An 18575-nucleotide genomic window follows, 5' to 3' on the forward strand; every position below is an offset into this window, starting at 1 on the left:
TACAAGTCAGTCTCATTCGTAAGTTATTCAATGTGACAGAGTCGCATTCGTTCCACTTGCAGTTCCAACAATGTCATTTTCTTTTTATTTCATTTATTCCTATGTTGCAGGAGCTGTCTAATGTCTTGAATTGTTTTGATTTCTATGGCTTTCCTCTTTTGTGGAATAAACTCAAATCCCAATATGAGGCAAATAAAACCTGAAACGAGTCCGGATTATTTATCCTTTCCCTTCCAATCACTTGAATTCTGAGGTTGGTTAAAAGTAATGGTTGAAAAGGTTATAGATGCCTCTGTCCAGCCCATTTCCATATTTAAATAACTACTGGTTGATATCCAATTTCTGATCCATAGAGGTATAGATCAATAAGAAGAGAGCTGGAAGTGACCTTGGAGGTCTTCTGTTCCAGCCTTCAGCTCAAGGAGAACTTATACTATTTCAGACAAGTGACTGTCCAGTCTCTTCTTAAAAACCTCCAATGGTGAAGCACCCACAACATCTGAAGGCAAGCTGTTACACTAGTTAATTGTCCTCAGTGTTTCTCCTTAACTTCAGGTTGCTTCTGTCCTTGATTAGTTTCCATCAATTGATTCCTGTCTTGCCTTGTGGTGCTTTGGAAAATAAATTGACCCCCTCCTCTTTGTGGCAATAAATGTGACCCTCTCCTCTCAAATACTGGAAGACTGCTATCATATTCCCCTCTAGTCCTTCCTTCTCTAGACTTTCTACAGTTGCTTTTCTAGGTCACTAAGGAAACAGTGGCTAAGACGCTGAGCTTATCGATCAAAAGGTCGGTAGTTCAGCGGTTCGAATCCCTAGTTCTGCATAATGGGGTGAGCTCCCGTTACTTGTCCCAGCTTCTGCCAACCTAACAGTTCGAAAGCACATAAAAAATGCAAGTAGAAAAATAGGGACCACCTTTGGTGGGAAGGTAACATCATTCCATGTGCCTTTGGCATTTAGTCATGCCAGCCACATGACCACGGAGACGTCTTCAGACACCGCTGGCTCTTCGGCTTTGAAATGGAGATGAGTATTGCCCCCTAGAGTCAGGAACGACCAGCACATATGTGCGAGGTGAACCTTTACCATTACCTTTAAGGAAACAATCTCTTCATTTTAATGATTGAATGATTTTACGCGCAGGTTACTGGGCAAAGGAAAATTAGGACTGTTACAAATTAATGGTGTATTTGTGACTCTTAACTATGGTGGAAGACTATCTCCATCCAATCTTCTCAATACTCATAAAAATTATATGATAATGGGTGGCTATCATTTGCCTTTGGCTTTGGATCTATATTGCCTTAAAATTCAGTAGGCTTGTGGAGACAAATAGGGTTACATTTAATTAATTGTTTCTGCTGATAATGAGAACATGAACATTTCTTACAGTACGGTAAATCATTTTAAACTGCGAATCATGATTTTTGCCATTCAAATGATCAACCAGAATCCCCAGCTTCTGCACAATCTCACACTAGGCTACAACATCCATGACAACTATGTCGATGCTCTTGGCACTTCAGAAGCCTTGTTGGACATGCTCTCTACTGGAGAAGCCAACGTTCCCAACTACAGCTGTGGAAGGAAGGAAAACCTTTTGACTCTTGTTGATGGAGCTAAAATGGACATCTCCATCCAGATGTCAACATTAGTAGCCGCCTACAAAGTCCCACAGGTTTGTGTGTGTGTTTCTCTTTCTGGCAAAGTGAGTGGAGTTGCAGTGTATGAGCCATAAATCCAACCATATTTTGTCTAGGAGGGGTGCAGTGACCTAGTGAATAAGATGCTGGGTTGATACTTGTCAATTGGAAGATTGGAAGTTGGAGACCCAAGCACCATGTGACGGGGTGAGCTTCCATCCTAGGCTCAGCTCCTACCAACCTAGCAGTTCAAAAGCATGCAAAAACAAATAGATACATAGGTACCATTTCAGTGAGAAAGCAACAGTGTTCTATGTTTCTCGGGTTCTAGTCATGCTGATCACATGACCATGGAAAAATCTTGAGACAGCTCTGGCTCCCTCTGCTAGGAAATAGAGATGAGCACCAGTCCCTAGGACCGGACAGAGGCAACGGTTACCTTTATTTTGTCTATCAAATTCAACAGTTGCTTTTCACCATGGCCTTTATAGGCATTGTGGCTGTAGATTGGGACAGTCCATGTGGAAGGGGGGGAGAGAAAGCAGTCATATCCTCTTATGACACCATCCCCATTGTTTGGGGGCTTCCACTGTGTCCTTGTGAAGATGAGGAGGGACTCCTTGTTCAATCAAAAAAGTCTTCAGTAAAAAAGGAAGGTAATGCTTTGAGGTGGAGTTTGCAGAAACTCTCTTTTTTTTTTTTTAGAATTTTTTATTGAATAACATAATAGTACAATTCAACATTGTCGGTTTGGCTACGTTCAACCATGTTATATACTTATATAAGTAGTATCTAACAAATTACATAAATATTTTAAGATTAAGATATGAATTACTTATGGGTTATTACTATGTAAGTTATAACGTAGGTTATTACTTAAGATACATATATTACATAAATGGTTTGATACTAACCCCCTTAGCTCAAATTAACATTTACATTTATTTTCCAACCACCTATACCACATTTCCCATACCGTGTAAAATTCCGAGTCCTCATTCTCATTTAACACATGTGTTAACCTGCACATTTCTGCGCATTCTAATATTTTACTAATTATCTGCTCTTCCATTGGGCGTCCTTTCTCTTTACAAAGCTTTGCATATATTAATCTAGCGGCTGTGATGATGTGTGTGATTAAATATTTCTTTTTTTTTCCCGTATGCTCTTTTTGGTACTCCCAGGATAAAAGTCTCTGGCTCCAGATTAATATTTTGCTCTGTTACTTCTTGAATCCATCTTTGTATTGTTCTCCAAAATTTCATCGCTTCAGGACACGACCACCACATATGGTAGAAGGTACCTTGACAGTGGCCACACTTCCAACACTTTGGGCTTGCGTTCGGGTATATTTTTGCTATCCTGGATGGCGCTAAGTGCCACCTATACAGCATTTTATATTGGTTCTCCTTATATGTTATTGCTCTTGTCAATTTGAGGTTACTATTCCAATTGCTTCCCAATTGTCTAAATTTATGTTATGTCCGATATTTTTCCCCCAAGCAATCCTCTGATCTTTAACTATTTCTCCTTCCCTATCATATTCAAGCAGATAAGAATATAATTTGGCTAATAATTTATTCTCTACTCCCATCCATATCTTGTCGAATCCATTGGTCCCCATTTCTATACCACATTCCTCCTTATCCTTCTTGTATCGTGATTTAATTTGTAGATAGGGCCACCAGTCAATGTGGATCCCTTGCTCCTTCAAGGTCTCATTCATTTTAAGATTACCGCTATCATCTAAGATATCTTGATATCTAAACATTTTCTCGATACCCAGCATATTCGGATAAATCATTGTCTCCATTGTGGAGGTCCATTTCAGAATTTTGGTGTAGTGTGCATGTCTAATTTCCTTCCAGGTCTGCATTAGTACATCTCTAATTTTGGGCCTATGAAAGTACGTCCCTGCCCCTTTTTCTTTGTCCCACAGATAGGCATGCCAGCCTTTCTGCAGGTCATACCCTTCCAATGTCAAAATTCTTTTATTTCCTAATGTGGCCCACTCCCTTAACCACACTAGGTTGGCAGCTCTATGGTAAATTTCCCACACTGGGAGCCCGAATCCACCCTTATTCCTTTTTTCCTGTAACGTTCGAAGTGTGATTCTCGGCTTTTTCCCTCCCCAAATGAATTTCCTTGTGGCCTTATTCAGATCTGAGAATTTTTTTTTTTTATCTATATTAACTGACATAGTTGGAAATAGATATACCAGCTTAGGTAGGATGCTCATCTTTATGGTAGCTATCCTACCTAGCAGTGATAGTTGTAGTTTCCCCCACCATTCCAAATCTTGCTTAATTTTCCCTAATAATGGTACATAATTATCTTCTTTTAGGGCCGAACACCTCGCCATTATCCAGATTCCTAGATATTTTATCTTTTTGACTATTTGCAGGCCCAAAGTTTCTTCTAATATTCTCTTTTGCCCTTCTGATATGTTTTTGGTTAATATTTTGGTTTTGGTTTTATTCAATTTAAATCTGGATAGCTTTCCATAATCATCCAATTCTTCCAAGACTTTTTGTCCCATTTCTAACGGTTCTTCCATAATTAATGCAACGTCATCAGCAAATGCCTGAATTTTAAATATTTCACTCCTGATTTCAGTCCTCTTATTTCATTGTTATGTCTAATTCTTCTTAGGAGAACCTTTAAATTATCGAATGCCTTCTGGGTGTCTAGGAAGACTAGTGCCATTTGTTTCTCCGAATGTGTTTCATAGTATTCTAAGGCATCTATCACTACTCTCAGATTGTTCCTTATCTGCCTTCCCGGGAGAAATCCATTTTGGTCAGTGTGTATCCAATTATTTAATATTATCTTCATCCTTCCTGTGATTACGCTCATAAATATTTTGTAGTCTGTATTGAGTAGGGAAATTGGCCTATAATTCTTTATTTGTTTCGAATTGGTACCTTCTTTTACCAATATACGCCTCCCTCCACAAGTCTGGAATTTTGGATCCCCTCAGAGCCTCATTGCATATTACCAACAATTTTGATAAGAGTATTTCTTCCAGGTCTCAATTTTTATACAGTTCTCCTGGGAGACCATCCAGACCTGGTGATTTATTATTGTTTAATTTAGATATTACCCTCCTTAATTCCTCCATTGTAATCTCCCTATTAAGCATTTCCCTTTCCTCCTCTTTTATCTGCGGGAGTTTCTCCTTTGCCAAATATTGTTTGATTTTCTCCTTTGGAGTTTCCTCCTCCTTGTATAGAGCCTCATAATATTCTCGAACAAGTTCAAGTTTATCCTCCTCTTTGTTCAATATCTTTCCTTCCGCATCTTCCAATTGATGGATAATCCCCTTTTCCTTCTCCTTCTTTAATTTGTACGACAGTAACACTTTGAGGTGGAGTTTGTAGAAACTCTTAATCAAAATAATATTGTCCATGGTGAACAATTCTGTGATTTGTGAAAAGAATCCGAATGAGTATTTTACCTACATCTGATAAAACCTATATGACTTATGGATTCGTTGGGAACAGACGAGAGAAGCATTTGTTCTGCTTAAAGCCGTTTTTACAAACACATGTTTGAAACTGCAGTCTGGACTCAATAAAGACAAGAGAACAAAGATAAATACTTACTAAGGGATAAGACAAGGATGCATACTTACTCCATTTTCATTCAGTCTAGACATTAATGACTTACCAGGGCTAATGAAGAGTCCTGAAGTAAATATTGTGCCACCACAATAAGCTTTTCTAAGATGTTCATGAGTAATAAATTGGATTTATTAAAATCTAGTGTTTTGGACTTAATCTGACCCCAAATATAGCATAGCATAGCATTTTCATTGCTTTTTCAGATCAGTGATGCCATTGTTTCAGAGGCTCTGCATGATAAAAGTCTATTCCCTTTTTTCCACCGGATCTTCCCCAAAAAAGAGATTGCATATCCAGCAATTGTTCATGCGCTCCACCATTTCAGATGGACCATGATTGGGCTCTTTACGTCGGACACAGAGGAAGGAGAGAATTTCATGAGGACTTTTATTCCTGTGCTTGTCAGGAATGGAATTTGTGTTGTTATATCTCAACGATTCTCAGCAACTGGACAGACATCACCCCTCAGGGATGCCATCTCTAAGTGGAGACAAGTCAATGTCTTTGTAAACTATATAGGTTATGCTAGCGTTTGGGACAGAATTCTTACTTTACACTTAACATTTGAAGATGTGCCAGGACCTATTGGAGGGAAAGTCTGGATTGTGGAAACTATTGCGTATTTGGTATCGGGACGGGAGAGCCTTTACAAATACGTCCATAATATTTGGAGCTTTGCTTTTCAGCAAAAATCAAGGCCAGATGCCTATGAAGACGATGTTTTTGGAGACAAACACTTAGTGAAATTTGAAGATCGGTGTTTTCATTGTTCTTTTGCAAAGCACATGTTTACTGTCAAAGGCCGGAAAAGATGCACCCAGAAAACTCTCCTGCAGTCTGAGACGGAGTGGAGGAGTCAATTTATTTCTGTTCACTGTCATTTACACAGTGTTATTAAGACTCTGGCCTATACCTTGAATGCTGCATATTTCTCCAGATCGAGAAGGAGAAGCAAGCAGGGCGAAGAGAGTTTGGGGTCTCCAAGGCTGCAGCCGTGGCAGGTATGTAGTCCCTACCAGAATCCATGAAATGCCAAAGGAGATGGAGAAGAACCTTCTCAACCTCCTTGTACCACAAAAGGCCAATCTAATAATTCAGGAAATAAAGTTCTGGAGATGGAGAACAAGAATCTTTGACTGAATCCTGGCAAGATCAAGTGTCTTTAGCTGCATGGTTTTTCAGAACCGGAAATTTAACATTTTTAATTCTGGATGGGGGTGCACTACCTTTGAAAGACCTGTCCATAACGTTGGGATTCTTCTGAGCTCTCGACTCCTGTTCAAAGAGTAGGTGGCAGTCACATCTATGACAGATTTTGCAGAACTATGTCTGGTATGCCAGTTGCATCCTTTCCTGGATGAAGAGGCCCTATGCTCAGTCACTCAAACCCTAGTCATCTTCTGCTGGGAATATTGCAATGCACTCTACATGGGGCTACCCTTGAAGAGCATTCGGAAGCTACTGCTGGTCCAGAGGGCAGCAGGGCAGGCAGCTCTGGGTGTCCCTAGTGTGACAAACTGCACTGGCTCTGGTTTGCATGAGCAGTGTCCAAAATCGCACATGATGATGGTGGTGTGTGCACTTCCGAACTGGTAGGGAGGGTAAGTCGATTTCACCTCGATCTCATCCCAACGGGATTGTCCCAGAGCACTCTGGCAGCAGAAGAGGCATCCTGTGGGTCCTGGCAGCCTTGGAATTCTGGCTGGTGGGATCCAGGGAAAGAGCAATTTCTGCCATGGCTCCTGCTCTTTGGAACATCTTCCCCCTGAGGTGAGATCTGCATCCTCCTTTCTGACCTTCTCTAAGGGCCAGAGGACCTGGTTCCTCCAGATAGCTTGCAGCCCTCACAGGGGTGTGTCATAATGGAGGTGGTTGATGGATTAAAAGAAGATCCCATATCCACCAGAGCACTATTTATTTATTTATTTATTTATTTATTTATTTATTTATTTATTTATTTATTTTTATATGCCGCCCTTCTCCGGAGACTCAGGGCAGCATATAAATTACAGTGCATTAAGCAATAGCCTTCATACTTTTGTATATTTTATACAAAGTCAGCTTATTGCCCCCACAAACCGGGTCCTCATTTTACCCACTTTAGAAAGGATGGAAGGCTGAGTCGACCTTGAGCCTGGTGAGAATTGTACTCGCAGTAATTGCAGGCAGCTGGATGTTAAATGCTGCCTTAGTAGGAGGCATTAGCCTCCTACGCCACTCAGGCTCCTGTGGTGCCACATCCTGTTCCTTTCCTCCCCATCCTTTTAACTCTGTTTTTTTTTACTGTGATTAGAAACATTATTTATGGTATTATTGGCTTTAATGTTGTATGATGCCTAGAGTCACCTCAAGGAGAGATGGGTAGCAAACAGTTCAAATCAATCAATCAATCAATCAATCAATCAATCAATCAATCAATCAATCAATCAATCAATTTCCAAAGAGTGGGCACTATGACACATATATTTATGTTAAAATGACTAATTTTAAAACAATGTGGATATTTTTAAATAAATCAGTATTGGTAGAGTATTATGAGTAGCATTGTAGAATTTTATATTCATCCGTTTGAAGGACGCCATGAAGTCATATAGTAAGTACCTTGTATTCTTTCCACTTCATAAACAAATGGCACAACATAGGAGAACAAATCCGTGAGGACTAGACCCATCTGCATTTAAAAGACAAAGGCCACTCTTTTGAAGACAGCAAAGTCCACATTTTGGACAGAGAGGACCACTGATTCGAAAGAGGGGTCAAAGAGGCCAACTATGTCAAAATTGAACAGCCCTCTCTCAACAGAGGGGGAGGGATACAACATCATTCTAGAGTCTACAATACAATCCTTTCAGCAGTTCCAAGAAGGCTCTATGCCCATTTGCAATACTCAGGTGACCCAGATGGCATAAATAAAACTGCAGGGGGCCTCAACAACTTGCTAAAGGAATGCAAATGACCAGCTATCTGCAAGGGGTATAAATCCTTCCATTCCCCACCATCCACTCAGAGCTGAAGAAGCTTCTTGGATGATAAGTGAAACATCTGTTTTTAAAAAAATGCACCATAAAGTCCAGTTGCCTTTTGAAAAAACTCCTTTTGGACTCTCATAAGACTTGTAAGAGTCCCTTAATGTACCTTACAATAATGTAGAATTAGCTCATTAGTTTCCTATCTGGTTTACATGGGAGAAGATTAGCCTGGCAACTTTTTTCTTGAGAACTCCATGCTTTCTTGTTTCCTCCAAGGCATTTATGAATAATCTCATTGTTTGTTTCTTTGTTCAATGTATACAATGAATGTAGTCCCGCCCACCCACCGGACCCCACCCTTTGTCCTCTGCCTCCCAGCAATTTGGCTCCTTGCAGCAAACAGCCCGTTTCAGCATCAGCACAGCCTGATTAGCACAAGCAGCTGATTATTATTATTTTATTATTATTATTTATTAGATTTTTATACCGCCCCCTCTCCCGAAGGACTCGGGGCAGTGCACAGCCAAGGTTAAAAAACATACAATATAAACAATTAAAATACGTTTAAAACAGAATTAAATCTAAAATGGCTCCCCAATTTAAAATGCCTTACCCATACCCCTATAAAAAGACGAATTTAAAATTTAAAAATTTAAAATTTCCACATTTAAAAAGGGGGAAGATTTAGGCCAGGCCAGCTTGATAAAATAGAAAAGTCTTAAGCGCGCGGCGGAAGGTGCGCAGATCCGGGATCCTACGTATCTCCGGGGGGAGCTCGTTCCAAATCGTAGGTGCCCCCACAGAGAAGGCTCTCCCCCTAGGGGCCGACAGCCGACATTGTTTGGCCGACGGCACCCGGAGGAGCCCCTCTCTATGGGAGCGTACTGGCCGGTGGGAGGCTATTGGTGGTAGCAGGCGGTCCCGTAAATAACCAGGTCCTAAGCCATGGAGCGCTTTAAAGGTGATAACCAGAACCTTGAAGCGCACTCGGAAGACCACCGGGAGCCAGTGCAGCTCGCGCAGGAGAGGTGTCACATGGGAACTCCATGTCGCTCCCATCACCACCCGCGCGGCCGCACTCTGCGCCAGTTGGAGCCTCCGAGTGCACCTCAAGGGGAGCCCCATGTAGAGAGTGTTGCAGTAATCCAGACGAGAAGTAACGAGGGCATGAGTGACTGTGTGTAGGGAGTCCCGATCTAGATAGGGACGCAACTGGCGGATCAGGCGAACCTGATGAAAAATCCTCCCGGACACGGCCGTCACATGCTCTTCTAACGACAGCCGTGAATCCAGGAGGACACCCAAGTTGCGAGCCCTATCCGTGGGGGCCAATGATTCGCCCCCAATAGTCAGCGATGGCATTAGCTGACTATATCGGGACGTCGGAAACCACAGCCACTCGGTCTTGGATGGGTTGAGCCTGAGCCTGTTCCTCCCCATCCAGATCCGTACGGCCTCCAGGCACTGGGACATCACTTCAAGGGCATCGTTGGGGTGATCCGGGGTGGAGATGTACAGCTGGGTGTCGTCAGCGTACTGATGGTACTCCACCCCAAAACCACGGATGATCTCGCCCAGCGGCTTTACATAAATGTTGAACAAAAGGGGCGAGAGGACCGATCCCTGCGGCACCCCACATATGAGGGGCCTCGGGGTCGACCTCTGCCCCCCTGTCAACACAGACTGCAACCGGTCGGAGAGAAAGGAGGAGAACCACCTTAGTACGGTGCCTCCCACCCCCAACTCTTCCAACCGGTGCAGCATGATACCATGGTCGATGGTATCAAAAGCCGCTGAGAGATCTAACAGGACCAGGACAGAGGAGCAGCCCCTGTCCCGAGCCCTCCAGAGATCATCAACCAACGCGACCAATGCCGTTTCCGTGCTGTATCCAGGCCTGAAACCCGACTGGAACGGATCCAGATACGACGCTTCATCCAGGTACTGGGGAAGCTGTCCCGCAACCACACTCTCAACAACCTTCGCCACAAAACGAAGGTTGGAGACTGGACGATAATTAGCCAATATTGCCGGGTCCAGGGAAGGCTTCTTGAGGAGGGGCCTCACCACCGCCTCCTTAAGGGCGGCGGGGAAGACACCCTCACCCAATGAAGCATTTATAATCCCCTGGAGCCAGCCTCGCGTCACCTCCCGGGAAGCCAGCACTAACCAGGAGGGACACGGGTCCAACAAACATGTGGTCGCGTTCAATCTACCCAGAATCCTGTCCACGTCATCTGGGGTCACAGGATCAAACTCATCCCAGATAACAGTCTCAAGACCTGCCTCCGTCACTCTCGCTGGATCTACCCAGTCAGAGTCCAGACCTTCCCGAATCTGAGTGATTTTGTCATACAGATACTGAACAAAGTCCTCGGCTCTTCCCTCCAAGGGGTCCTCCCGCGCTTCCTGGTGGAGCAGGGAGCGGGTCACCCTAAACAGGGCGGCCGGGCGATTATCTGATGACGCAATAAGAGCAGCAAAATGCGTACATTTTGCTGCTTTTATCGCCACTAGGTAAGTCCTAATATGGGATCTAACCAGTGTCCGGTCCGATTCAGAAAGACTAGCTCTCCAACTACTCTCTAGGCGTCTTTTCCGGCGCTTCATCTCCCTCAGCTCCTCGGTAAACCAAGGAGCAAGGCGAGATCCGCGCCGGGTCAGAGGCCGCAAAGGCACGACTCGATCCAGGGCCCCAGCGGCCGCCCTATCCCAGGCGGCCACTAGGTCTCCAGTCGAGGCGTGAGCCAGAACCTCAGGAATTGGCCCAAGCTCCGTCTGGAACCTATTGGGTTCCATCAGGCGCCTGGGGCGGTACCATCTTATCGGTTCCGCCTCCCTGCAGCAGGGTGCCGCGGTACGAAGGTCAAGGCGAAGGAGAGTGTGATCCGACCATGACAAGGGCTCGATGACTACATCCCCTATCTCAAGATCACTCAACCACTGTCCAGAGACAAAAAGCAAGTCCAGTGTGTTTCCCCCAGTGTGTGTAGGGCCATGAATTAGTTGGGTCAGATCCATGGCCGTCATGGAAGCCATGAACTCCCGAGCCACCTCAGACGTCTCGCCCACGGACGGCAGGTTGAAATCCCCCATGACCATAAGTCTGGGGGTATCAACCGCCACCGCAGCAATAACGTTGAGTAGCTCAGGCAGGGTTGCTGCCATGCGGCAGGGAGCCAGGTACGTGATCAGCAAGCCCATCTGAACCCCATGGCCCCACTTCACAAGGAGGGACTCACAACCAGCTGTCTGAGGTACAGTGGTCTCCCTGGGCCTAAGGCCTTCTCTAATAATAACCGCTACTCCCCCGCCCCTCCCTCGAGACCTCGGCTGATGGAATGCGCGGAAGCCTGGTGGGCACATTTCTACCAGAGGGACCCCTCCCTCCGGGCCCAACCAGGTCTCCGTAATACCCGCCAGGTCCGCTCCCCCCTCCTGAACAAGATCACAGATGAGGGGGGCTTTATTTACTACGGACCTGGCGTTGCACAACATCAGACGAAGGCCCGGGCCGTGAGGATCTGTGCAACCTGGCAAACGGGTGGAGCCTTGGGGGCCGGAGCACCCTACCGCTTGGAGACAGCGGGTGCGTGCTCCCTTAACATGATATGGCCCCCTGCTCCCGCCATATCTACCCCTCCCACTCACAGTACTGATGGTAAAAACACAGTCCGAACAAGCTCGACCCCCTCCATTGCCCCCGGGTCCCCCACCCGCCCCGCCGCGCGTCGTGGCCGGGCCCGACCCTCCCCTTGGTGGGTTATCCCCCAAACCCACGCCCCTAATTCCAATACCACCCCCCTCCCCCCTCCCCAAACCCCTTAAAAGGTTAGACATAGACAATTTTAAAAAACCCCGCAACCCCCAAGTGATTGTTGGTTGGATCAGCTTCCCGACCATCAGTTGTTTCAGGCTGCAGGGATTGCCATAGCCTATTGCCACGCACCACATTTGCTGCAAGGATGCAAATTGCTGGGAGGCAGAGACAGATTTTTTTCTTGTTTTTCTCCCCAAAAAAGGTAGTTGCCTTATACTCCGAAAAATACAGTATATTTTGTCCATACATATTTTTTTCAATACATGATTGACCAATTTATCTGAGCTTTTTTCACTTTTGAAGGCAGTGGCTAACGCTTCTTTTCCCAACTCACAATATTTGCAAGTTAGGCAACCGTAGATGAAAGTTTCAAATGTGAAAAGACCACCTGGGATAAGAAACTAAATTTTCTTCTTTTGAAATTCTTGGATGTTCCTGTTTTAGTTCCATCCCTTTATGGAGAAGAATGAGTTTTGCAATATTTCCCATTGGAAATTGTATGTGGACCAAAATGGAGATGTAACAGCAGATCTGGACATCATCAGCTGGGTGCTTCTTCCCTTGTTGGATCCCTTCGATGAGAAACTGGGGAGTTTTGAAAAGCAGAGATTTACAGTCAATAAAGATACTCTGTTATTGCTAAAGTCGCTCAATAAGGTGGGAGAAATATTGGTGTCCATTCTCTACCTTCAAAAGCCTGAGCACCCGTTTCAAGTTGGCCAAGCTCAATCACCAAGGTGGTTGACCTTCATTGGGAATTAAATGTGACGAGTAGATGTATCAGTTTTCTTAGACTGCTTAGAAGGCATCAGTACTATTGATCAAAGGGTCCTTTGCATGTTAAAATATAGAGTACTGTTTTCAGCTGATTCTGCATTGTCCAACATGAGGTGCTAGGTGACAAAGTTTCAGCACACAGGCCATGCCCTTTTCTGCATCCTCTGCAATCTGGAATTTACATAAAACTGATGAGATTTCCAAATACTAATGATTGTGGTAATGATAGACTCATTCTAGAACAAGGAAGAAAGTGTGCTTCTTCCTTGTTCTAGAATAGCAAAGGAGAAGGTAATTCTGTTAAATTCTGTTGCAATTCTAGAAAGAGTGCATTTGAAGAACGGTTGCTGCTAGTTAGTTTAATGAAAAGAAGGACTAGGGGAGACATGATAGCAGTGTTCCAACATTTTAATTACATTTGGGATTGCTCTTCTACCCTCTCTTTTCCCTCTTTTCACACCAAACCTTCTTCTCCTTCTTCTGTGGACCCAGCTTGTTGGGGACAATATGCTGTCTCTGTAAACTATTTAGAGATGACTGTAAGGCATATACATCTATATGCCGGTATATAGGCGCTATTGCTATTGCTATTAATGAGAAGAGAAACAGGAAGAATGTCTAAAGTCAGTCCAACATTTCAGTAGAAGCGCAAGGATGCTAGAACCTCAAGAGTGGATGCAGTACTGAATATCCAGCATAAACAAAACAGTCCTTTCAAATAATTGAGATTTCTAGGGATACTTCCTACCCAATGTACATTACATGGAACAGTTGCTGGAATTGGGTATGTCTAGGTTAATGAATAGAAGGACCAGGGGAGACATGACTGAAGTGTTGCAATATCTAAGGGGCTTCCACAAAGAAGACAGAGTCAAGCTGTTCTTGGAGTAGTACCCTACAATTATATATCAATGGAAAGATAATTTAATCAAGAATGAAATGCAACTTTTATGAAGAATCTGCTATTAGAATAGGAGTTAAAGTATAAAGAAGAAAAGTGAAACACGTAGAAAAAAACCGAGATATACAAAAATTATCACCATGTCAGCTAATACTTAGTTGGGTAACCTTTAGCATGAATTACAGCCTTACGTTTTCTCATGGAGTGAACCAAGTCTTTTAGTTCTGCAGCTATTCTAATGTGAAACCAAGATTGAATGGTTGCTTCTATTAACTGGGTTTTATTGTTGGGTTGCTTCTGACTAGCAAGTTTCTTTAATTGGCTCGGCTTCCTAGATTTCCAATTGGGTTAAAGTCTGGGCTATTCCCAGGCCATTCCAGCAGTGGAATAGGATTATCTTGAAACTCCAAAAAAAAAAAAAAAGTGGTGTTATTAGCCATCAAACCTCAAAAATACACTTTTCCCAAAAGGTTTCCACAATTTTGGCCACTACTGAATATCAATGAGATATTCCAAAAGCTAAAGGGATGAACTAAATGAAGAATCTGTGACTAGCTGTATCTCCTGCAATTATTTGCTGCTAGTTGTAGAGTTCAAACTTAGCTAAATGAAGGCCAGAGACTCTCTTGCGAATATAAATTTTGACCTTTGTTTTCCATGGATGGTGAGTCCTAACACATTTTCTTTGGCATTCCTTGTTTTTCTGCTTAGACTCTGCCACAGTCCCAATGTGTGGAAAACTGTCGTCCTGGATTTGTCAAGCGGGCTCGAGAAGGAGAGCCAGTTTGCTGCTACAACTGCATTCCTTGTCCAGAGGGGACCATCTCCACTCAGGAAGGTGGATCACACCAAAAAAAAGAGGGGGGGCAGTTTTTTGGTAGTGGACTCATCCAAAGTATTTTCATGAAAGTGCAAGTTGAGAAATTGAAGCCCAACTGGGGTTTTTTTGGGTTCATCTTCTGCTCAATTTATTTCACAGGAGGAATAGCAAAAAGAGGGATTTGTTAGAAGTAGGATTGTTTTGCAGACTGGGCACGCTTTACTACTTACAGTTTTATAGTTTGGGTTTATCTGCTGAACAGAATAACAGTTAGAAGGGATCTTGGAAGTCTTCTAGTCCAAGCAGGAGACCCTATACCAGTGATGACTAACCTTTTTGCTGTTGCATGCCAAAAGCAGGGGGTCATACGTGCGCATGCCCACACCATAATTGAAAGTGCCCTACTCCCCCTCCCACGTATGCACACACAACCCCCTGCTCCCCCACTTTTGGCATGTGATGGCATGGTAGGCCAGGTAGGCTCATTTTTCGCCCTCCCCAGGCCCCAGAGGCTTTCTTGAAGCCTGGGGAGGGCAAAAACAGCCTTCCCCACCCTCCCAGAGGCCCTCCAGAGGTCGGAAATGGCCCATTTCCCGACTTCAGGTGGGACCGGAAGGTCCAAAAATCAACTGGCCGGCGCTGGCATGCACACTGGAGCTGAGTTAGGGCAACGCTCGTGTGCCCACAGATATGGCTCCACGTGCCACCTGTGGCATGTATGCCATAGGTTCGCCATTACTGCCCTATATCATTCCAGACAAATGCCTGTTCAGTCTCTTCTTAAATGCCTCCAGCAATCAGGCACCCACAATTTCTGAAGGCAAGACATTGCACTGATTCATTGCAGAACTGGTTTTCTCTGTTAGCTTTTGAGATTTCACAAATCTTCTAAACCCAGTAGATTAAGAATTGCCATATTTCAGGATTCAGGAAGTGTAATTAGGAAGATTAACTGATTCATTATTAACTTCTAACACTGTAGGTTTCTATGTAGGTTCTGCCCAAATTCCATAGATCTCAGATATATATTTATATATTCAAAAATTATATTCTTATTAACTTTATTCTGAGGAGATGTTAAAACATTAATTTGGGAAGATGTTCCTGGTAACAGCTGTTGTCCCAAGGAGCTTCTTCTTAAAATGTGAATGGAGATTTTTTAAAAAAAATAATAATAATCCTTTTGGTATTCTCAGATACAGAAAAATGCACCAAGTGTCCACCTGATCAATATCCAAATGAGGACCGAGTCCAATGTATCTCCAAAATTATAACCTTTCTGTTTTATGAAGAATATCTGGGCATCATCCTTGTGTCTTTTACCTTACTCTTGTTCTTAACCACAGCTCTTTTTTTAATGATATTCATTAAATACCGAGAAACTCCCATTGTCAAAGCCAACAATCGGGACCTCTCCTACATCCTCCTGGTCTCTCTCTTGCTTTGCTTCTTGTCCTCCTTTTTCTTCATTGGTCAACCAAGGAAAGCCACCTGCCTTCTCCGACAAGCAGTGTTCAGCATTGTCTTCTCAGCTGCCATTTCTTCTCTCCTGGCTAAAACAATCATGGTGGTGTTGGCTTTCCTAGCAACAAAACCGGGAAACCGAGTGAAGAGATGGTTGGGGAAGAGCTTGGCCAACTCCATCATCCTTTCGTCTTCTGCTGTCCAAATTATCATCTGCTCTGTCTGGCTAGGAGTTTCTCCCCCTTTCCCTGACTCTGACCTCCACTCCCAGCCGGGAGAAATCATCCTGCAATGCAATGAAGGCTCTGTTGTCATGTTCTACATCAGCCTATGCTACATGGGCATCCTGGCTGCCATCTGCTTCACGGTGGCTTTCCTGGCCAGAAATCTCCCTGGGACGTTCAATGAAGCTAAACTGATCACCTTCAGCATGCTCCTCTTCTGCAGTGTCTGGGTGAGTTTTGTGCCGACCTACCTGAGCACCAAAGGGAAATACATGGTGGCTGTGCAGGTCTTCTCCATCTTGTCCTCCAGCGCTGGTCTGCTTGGCTGCATCTTCATCCCCAAGTGCTACATCATCATCCTGAGGCCAGAGCTGAATACAAAGGAGCAAATGACAACCAGAAGAAATGTAGAAATGTGAGACAGAGGAATTTTAAGTCTCATTAGTTCCACACCTCGAAGTTGATTCAAATTCCTCTCCATACACAAGGGGGCCAATGATATTGCTTGAAATAATTAAAGACTGTTTATAAGATAATGTCCCCAATCTTGATATATAAAATTCTAAGATGTTCACTCAGTTTTTTTGAATTCTCAAAGCAGCATATCTTTTTAATGCCCTTAGCCTATTGGGCCCATGATGCGATGTCCAGGTATTTGAAACATGACACTTGTGCAATGGAATCTTGTAGATATGCCGAAAAAAAAATGGGGAGGGGACCTTTGGGCAGTCTTCAAATTCCATTATTTTAGTTGTGTTTTTCAGCAACAAGATTCCTTCAATCCCCTTCTCTGGGAGAGTCCAAATCATTTTTCTGTGGTCATGTTGTTTACCCTTCCTGTATAATAAAAGTGAAAATTGTTTGAACATCATTGAGATTGTCATTAAGATTGCAACCCAGGTGGGCATTGGGCAAAGTTATAAATCCTGGATGATCTCAGATTGCCTAAAGAAATTAGAGAGATTTCCAGTAGTAGGTGGATTCTCTATAGGAGCATCATGCATTCATTCTTCGTTTAGTCATTCTAGAATTCAATATAATGCAAACACAAGCAATACAATATAATCCAACCAGCATCTTAAATTTTAAAAGAGCTGATTTTAACAAACTCAGAGAGACCCTGAGCAAAATTTCATGGACAAAAATCCTAAATGGGGCGGGGGGGAATGTAAGAAGCATGGGAAACAGAGAAAAATATGATTATAAAAGCCCAGTCTAACACAAAACCACTGAAAAAGATAAACAAGAATTCCAAGAAGAAACCAGCGTGGTTGTATAAAGATCTCTCTGATAAACTGAAAGTCAAAAAGGATAAGTACAAAAATGGAAAGAGGGACACATAACTAAGGCAGAATATCAACAGGTAGCCAGAATCTGCAAAGATGAAGTCAGAAAAGCAAAGGTTCAGAATGAACAAAGACTTACAACAAAAGTCAAAGATAATTTTAAAAATTTTAAATAACAAGAAAAGAAGTCAGGAAACAGTAAGTCCACTAAAGAGAGATGATGGCAAGGAAGGAACAGGCTGTAAAGAGAAATCAGTGTTGCTTAACCTATTCTTTGCATCAGTCTTCACACAAAAAGAAACTGTAGCCCAACCTATGAAAAAGCTAACTGTAAAAGACAGCCTAGAAATAAAAATTAAAATAAGCAAGAAATTGTGCAGAGAACATCTATCTGATGTTGACGAATGTAAATCACTGGGACCTGATGGTTTACATCTCAGAGTTCTAAAGGAGCTGGCAGATGCTATGTCACAAACATTGTATCATATTTTTCAAAAATCCTGGAGCACCGGGGAACTACCAGAGAATTGGAAAAGAGCTGATGAAGTTCCCATCTTGGAAAAAAATAAAAGGGGTGGGGACAGACTTTGGAAACCACAGACCTGTCAGCCTAACATGAATACCTGGGAAGATACTGGAAAAATATATCAAAAAATAGATCTGTGAACAAACATCTAGAAACAAATAAAGTTATAACTAGTAGCCAGCATGTTTTTTTTTTTTATTATTGTTTTGATTTCTATACCGCCCTACTCCCGAAGGACTCAGGGCGGTGAACAGCCAACAATAAAATCCATACATACAAAATTTAAAAGCAGAATTAAAATCAAATTAAATAGTTTTGGCCCAGACAAATTAAAACCCCAATCAATTTAAAACCAATTTTAAAATTTGAATATGTCAAATACTAAAAAATATTAAAAATTAAAAAATCGTTTATGAAAGAGGGAGAAAATTAGGCCAGGCCCGCCTGGTGAAATAATAAGGTCTTTAGAGCACGGCGGAAGGTGCGCAGATCAGAGATCCTCCGTATCTCCGGGGGGAG

At 43.1% G+C, this 18575-nt stretch overlaps 1 protein-coding gene across 1 annotated transcript; it reads left to right on the top strand.

The window, feature by feature from the left end:
* Positions 1-1423: 1423 nt before the first annotated feature.
* Positions 1424-16663, top strand: LOC139309783 (vomeronasal type-2 receptor 26-like). The gene is made up of 4 exons (XM_070933990.1): positions 1424-1681; positions 12503-12715; positions 14448-14574; positions 15753-16663. The coding sequence occupies exons 1-4, from the start codon at positions 1424-1426 to the stop codon at positions 16661-16663; spliced, it is 1509 nt and encodes a 502-aa protein (XP_070790091.1).
* The last annotated feature ends 1912 nt before the right edge of the window (positions 16664-18575 follow it).

This window comes from Pituophis catenifer, unplaced genomic scaffold (genome assembly GCF_029215685.1).
Source record: "Pituophis catenifer annectens isolate HBS135680 unplaced genomic scaffold, rPitCat1.0.hap2 SCAF_2, whole genome shotgun sequence".
In the NCBI taxonomy this organism is placed as follows: domain Eukaryota; kingdom Metazoa; phylum Chordata; class Lepidosauria; order Squamata; family Colubridae; genus Pituophis; species Pituophis catenifer.